The sequence below is a fragment of the Pundamilia nyererei genome, unplaced genomic scaffold (assembly GCF_000239375.1).
Source record: "Pundamilia nyererei isolate P.nyererei 1_Seehausen unplaced genomic scaffold, PunNye1.0 scaffold00011, whole genome shotgun sequence".
NCBI lineage: Eukaryota > Metazoa > Chordata > Actinopteri > Cichliformes > Cichlidae > Pundamilia > Pundamilia nyererei.
In genome coordinates this window covers 6808021-6814744 of record NW_005187412.1, presented here as the reverse complement: position 1 = coordinate 6814744, position 6724 = coordinate 6808021, and the positions used below count along the sequence as shown (strand labels likewise).

Sequence of the window (6724 nt, the reverse complement as noted above, 5' to 3'; positions counted from 1 at the left end):
GGAGTGCATGCTTATAGTAATGTAAAATTGTTGAAGAAGACTGTCTCTGCATCATCCATCTAGACATTCAAAGGCTAGCCTGCTGATTAGCCTCTGTAGGCAACATGCAATCTTTTGCCAAGGTTTCCTGTTCACTCATTTAAGTAAGGAGATAGAGATAATAAAAAGCTTACATTTCATTAGAAGATAGTTTTAAGATTACATTTTAGCAAATATAATGTTCTGCCACACAGACTATTTATGCAAACTTTTCTCAAAAGGGATTAAAAAACGTGAAAATAATTTAAGCATGCTTAAGCATTCAGAAATTTCCTCCCTTGCCTTCATGTAAAAATAGTCATAGGCAGAGATTACTATGGCTTTTAACAGTTGTCAAAAACTGCCTGAGTTTTCTGATATATGATAGAGTCTAATATGTTTGTTGGCTAATTAATCTTTTAGTCACAAATGTTAAATGTAAAGTTCTCAGAAACTAGCGAACTAACCATAATAGTCTCCGCTCCTTTAAAAACAGAAATAGATTCAGTTTGCTAAAGAACTTTCTGGCATGTTTTATGGCAATTTGTTACTGACCAGTAACCACTGACTTAGTGTGGAATGGTTCAGCCCCTCATGTGTGCAAAAAGGTTCCAGCATCTGTTGGAAACCACTGAGATATCCATCAAGCAGTTACTACAGGTCCAGCCAGTGAAAGCTGGAGGCTACGCAAAAGTTATGATATGATCAGAAACAAAAGATTGTATTATTGTTCAAATTGTTGTTAATATGTACTGCCAAGAATGTGTCCAGATATTTTCCTGTTCTTTGACAATGCTTACTGAAATGTCCGTACCAGAAAATTCTTCATCAACGTCTAGAGAATGATAAACAGGCAGTGCCAATTTGTGATAGAACTGTTAGCAATGTACTCTATGTTCACCATGTTTTGTTTTTTTAGCTTTTTTATTTATTTATTTATTTTAAACAAACTGCCTTTGGACTTTTTGGCTTGATTGTGGAGGAAGAGCAGTTCTCAGTTGAATATTTTAAACACTGATTTTCACTACCACTGAGTTGTGCAGTGAGAAATTGCCAAGTGATGCTGTGCAAACTACTCATCAACTGCGAGACCTGTATCCATGACGATTTGCCATCTGCTGTGCAAGCAGTAACTCCTGCTTGCTGATAAATGGTGTTTAGTTTGAACATGCATGAAAGAAACATAATATTCAAGGCATAGTCAGATTGGCTCAGTTCATAGAAACATTTATGTAAGTTATGATGAAAGATAGATGAGGAAGGAAACAATGACTAAAATCCCATTCATCAAATATCCTTTGCCTGGTTGTGCACGCAATGATATATATGACACAGTCACAGCTAATTCCCTGTGCAGCTAGGAGAAAATCTGAACAAGAGGATTTTAAGCCCTGTAGCCATATGGAAAGCTTTCAAGGTTTGTTCAGGAAAAATTGTTCATTCAGGAAATCCTTTTCTATAACTGTGTTACATCTGACTGAGAATAGGCTTGAGGTGAGCTAAATGGCAGGTTCTTCTAGTTTGCCACTCACCATTAGATTTGCTATTCATCCTCTGAATGAGAAAAACCTTGACTTTTCTTTGATACTTGTAAATTATGTACTGGAATTAGTGCACGGCTGCACAGTGATGTTATAGCCTGTTTTGCTTGTTGTTCGAGTCCAACTCTATCCCAAAGCCCATTGCTTTCCAGCAGAGCCTCAGCCGGATATTGGTCCTGAAAGATTGATGAGCGTTGGCTATCAGCTATTCCTGGTTTAATGAAGTGTGTTTTATTAGGATTTGTTATGAGGAATAAGAGCATCATTCTTATTTTCAGTGCACACACACATTAGTATGTTTTAATTATTGATGGATTAAAACTTATAGATCTGTTGCAGCTGCTTTATTGGCTTTAGCCAAAGTAAATGGAATTATATAGCTAATCTCTCTACTAAATGCCTTTAAACTTGAATTAGTACAAAAATTACTCTGCTTTGAGTTTGAGAAATCTCATTAGGGGCAAATTCACATTTCAGCTGTTAGCTGATTGCAGTTAATAAGGAGGTATAGAAACCAACTGTTACTGACTCCTCTTCCTACTGTAATACTCAACATACAGGACATGTAAAATACCACAGTTTCATGTGGCATGTAGTGCATGTTCATTACTATGAGAATTAATGTGCTTTTGAATTATTTATTACCTGGCAGGAAATGGCAGCCGTCCACTGGAATAAATTAAACACACTCTGACTCTTTTCTGTTGAAGCACTCCTGTTTCCACATGTGGTCTGCTTGTAGTCCAGTTTTGGTTGCATGCAGATAAACAGTGTGAATGGAGAGCAAAAGATAGATGGCATTTCCTAAATGCAATCTCGAAACCAACAGATTGCTTTACAAGAGCTTCTTAAAATGTATCTTTATTCGTAAACAATGATTAGTGTGAGAAACAACTATACCCATCATCCAAAAGTTGGATGTTGCCTCCAAAGCATAAGTCAACAAACTAGTGATTTATTCCAGAATACGTAAATCTTTTTGTTTTTTACTTTTGTTGCTCGATGACATTTTGTGTCTGGAAAGTGTGAGTGTGCACAAACTGAAATAAGTGGCATCTCCTGCGCTCACATTTATAGGTGGAATATCTTATCTATATTATCACTCTTCATAGAGTTTGTTGACATTATATAATTCAGACTCAAGGGTGAAGGCAGGATAGCGGACATTTTATAGAACAGCTTCACGTACCTGTGTATCCCACAGGCCAACTGGAACTATGATCAAGATGCAAGAAGGTCAACCGTAGCCAAATACATCCAGAAAGTAAGACAGGTGCTCAGAAGCCAGCTGAATGGTAGGAATAGGATCTGAGCCATCAATAAATAAGCCCTATGAGTCATCAGATACTCACCTGGAATACTAAGCTGGTCACAGGAGACATAGATGCCACTGATGTCAAGACGCAAAAACTCCTCACAATTCATTGAGGTTTTAACCCAGAGTCCAGCACTCTGAGGCTCTACGAGCACCAGAAAGAGAGAGGGTGAAGATTTATTAGCGTCATAACCTAAATTCTTGAAAAAACACAGAGCATCTATGAATACATCTGGAAGATAGTCCCCTGAGATGAGTGCCTCAGGCACTCAGACAGTCAATGATGAGGAACAGAAGGAGGAACTGTGCCATCAGATAGAGGAAGGGGCTGACAAGACATCCTACCAGTGGCTAGAAAAGGCCAGCATAAAGGACAGCACAGACACAGAGTGTATGAGGAGTCTACCACAGTCAGAAGGACCCAAGCTGCAGAATGTCCAAACTTACCCCAGAGACTATCCATCACAAAGGAAGAGGAAAAAAGATGCAGAGGAGGCAGAACCAAGTAGCTGGGATAGTGTATGGGATCATCTATGTTTATTATAGACTAGAAGTCTCCAACTCCTGATAGGAGACACCAACAAAGGTGGATGTAGTGATGGATCTGGCAATCCCAGTAGACAACATCAGAAAGAATGATTGTTAATAAATAGCAAAGGACCAGGGGCTGAAGGAACAGCTGCAGCAGATGTGGAAGGTAAAGGTCAAAGTGCTCCCAGTGGTAATAGGAGCATAAGAAGCTTTAAAGCTCAACATCAGAGGTCTCTGCCCAGAAAAGTGCAGTCCTAGGAACAGCTAAATAATCTGCCGAACCGTCAAACTCCCAAGTGTCTTGTAGAGGACCCGAGCTTGAGGAACACATGCACCACCACCCCAAGTTCAGCAAGAGGGAGATTTATTTTTTATAAAACAAGACCCCTTATTAACTTCACCTTGGGTGGCAATGTAGTATGCTAGGAATTATGTGATGTCAGCAGACTAGTGTGTCCGCATGTGTGTGTATAAGAACCTGTGCAATTCTTTGGCTTTGGCAATCATGTTGCTTTACTGTGAATATCAATGTAAAGAAAGACATAATAAAATTGTCATACTCCACATATGGAGGAGATGAAGATAATTACTGCTTTTGCAACCCTTGAAAGGATTCCAAAAGAAAAGATGAGCTCTTAGCACTCATTTCTGCTCTTTCTATAGGAATTCAATGCTGTGGATTCACTGGATCATATGGTGTGAGACTTGTTTACTAACAGTTGTCAAAATTAACTATTAAGTCAGAAGCCAGCAGAAAATAAGGCTGAAAAATATTTCATTTAAAGACCACATATTGGTTTGCTGAATGCATTGTTGGACTGTGGGGAGTCTTTACATTCCAAGAAAATATGCTGCCTTTATTATCTTTGTAGAGTTGATGAGGACTGGACTGTACAACTTTTGAATAACAGAAACTTTCTTTAACAGAACTTTTTGCTAGCATTATTCATTTAGAAAATCTAACTTATTTTTTTCTAAAGCACCTCACACTGCCTCTAATAAAGCTAGCACAGCATAATTTCACGGTAGCCACTTTTTGTCTTCTCGCAGCTGCTTCTCACTCTCTTCAAACTGAAAAGATGGTTAAAACAGTGGGAACACAGCCTCGGGTGATTTATGTAAGGAATGATAAAACACAGTACTGATAAAACTTTTATTTTTTTCCCCCAGCTTTATCTGGTTGATAGTACAGTACAGAGCTATGATGTAATTTTGCCTTATCACACTGGTCTATGCTGATATTTTACAGCAGACTCAGAAGCTTGGCCTTTTTGAAAGAATTAGTTTCCGTCTCAGTCTGTTTCACTATCCTTGGCATTTTTCTAGTCGAAGCACAAGGTGAACCTGTATATGTGCTGTTGTAATTTATTGCATTTTTGAGAAAATTACCAAAAATGTGGCTCTCTCAAAACCTTGAAGTAAAATACATATTTATTTGTCATGTAAGCAGCAATGAGTCATATTCTCCATGGCGTGATTCATCACACAGTATACAGCTCAGGTAATAATGGAGGTAAACTTTGAATCCAAACATCAAACCACAGACATTTCATCTCCTCCTTCCATGTTTTGAAAAGCATTGCAGGCTGAGTTCTCAATATTGCAATATCCCGTTATGACTGGTAAGCCCCATGGAGGTCTGCAGTGCTGGCTCAAGCTGCTGCCTGTTTGGTCCAGTGATCAAAGCAGTGAAGCAGAAGTGCTGCTGGCCTCCGACCAGTGAAATACTGCCCACTGGAGGAGGACATGATGTGTTCTTGTGGGTGGAAGTTTACTTCTAAGTAGCTCTCACTTTTCTTACCCTTTTCAAATGATATCTTCAGACACCGATATGCATTTGTTTGTTTCTTGCAGATGAGCTAAAGGAGAAACTTCATGATTTTGTGTCTGAGACTAACAGCCAACGTCCAGGATTCATAAAGATGGTGCGGCACGACAAGCAGGAGGGTTTGATCCGGTCCCGAGTGAGTGGGTGGAGGGTTGCTACCGCCCCAGTCGTTGCCCTCTTTGATGCCCACGTTGAGTTCAGTGTCGGATGGTGAGTAACTCACAAGTGCAGCATGTGAAAAGCTCAGCTTAGCAGCACAAGAGCGCCGCTTCTTGAGCCATATTGCTCTGTGAGGGTTGATTGTTTCTTTTTTTCAAACTTCCTTAATATAAATAGCAGGTTAGCGCAGGTTCCAAAAGAGTACGAACAGATTCAGCTGAAAAAAATTAAATCATATTTAAAGCTAGATAAAATAAATTAACAAGACATACTGTAAAATAAAAATATAATGTACACATACACAATGTGCATTACAAGCAAGTGGATAAAAATTAAGTTACACTACTGTAGATTAAATAAAATTGAGAGACAAAAAATTGTAACAAAACTGCAAATTCACTTAAATCTAATTTTAGAAATGTATTGTGTATATATTACTTTAAAAGAAAGAAATTTGCTATGTCTTTATAATGAACTAAGTAAATAAAAAATACAGTACATGATATTCATACATCAAAAAGCCAAGCTGAGTAGTTTTATGTTTACGACTGAATAAACAGCACTTCGGGCTCTTCTCAGGACTCACTCACTCGCACTAAGAGTGGGCCAGAGCATAAAAAAGCTGCATCCCTCCCCAAAGATTTTTGTTCTGCACTTTGAAACAACTGACTTGTGCTAGAGAATGTGAAGAGCCTCAGTGATTCACACAATATATACATTTACATGTACGCCAAGCAAGACAATAAACTTTTGTTCTGCCGGCAACAGTAATTTGTATCTTTGTATGACAAGATCACTGAAACACATCAATTAACAGTTAAAAATACAGAGTCCGATATTAAATGTGAATTCAAAGGTGCAGGGGTTCTTTGTCACATTTCAAACCGGCATGTAAGACCCACTCGTGTATTTAGATGAGAAGCATAAAGACCTCACTCCCTTTGGTCAAAATCACATCAAAATTAAAGAATATGATTTTTTTTAGGGGAATAAAGTGGATTTTAGGTGCCTTAATAAAAATAAAATAACAGTTATATTCAAATTTTCCACAGTATTTGAAGGGCACACACATGCATAGATGGGAATTTAGATGTATAGTGATTGTATAAGTGCAGTTTATTGTAATTATTTATTATAGCAGATCCAACCTCTGTTACAGCTCATAATATAATTTAAAAATTTTCTGTGTGTGTGTGTGTGTGTGTGTGTGTGTGTGTGTGTGTGTGTGTGTGTGTGCGTGTGTGTGTGTTGTGTTAGTTTTTCCATGAATTGTATTTTTTTGAAAAACTGTTTGGAAAAGAAAAAATGTGTAATTGTGTGTAAACAAATCTT

At 38.0% G+C, this 6724-nt stretch overlaps 1 protein-coding gene across 1 annotated transcript in view; it reads left to right on the top strand.

Moving 5' to 3' along the window:
• galnt18b (UDP-N-acetyl-alpha-D-galactosamine:polypeptide N-acetylgalactosaminyltransferase 18b) overlaps positions 1–6724 on the top strand; it is a 91642-nt gene that overhangs the window by 42148 nt on the left and 42770 nt on the right. Inside the window, exon 4 of the mRNA XM_005724346.1 lies at positions 5260–5443. Within this exon, the coding sequence (XP_005724403.1) occupies positions 5260–5443 (184 nt within the window). The remainder of the gene's footprint in view (positions 1–5259; positions 5444–6724) is intronic.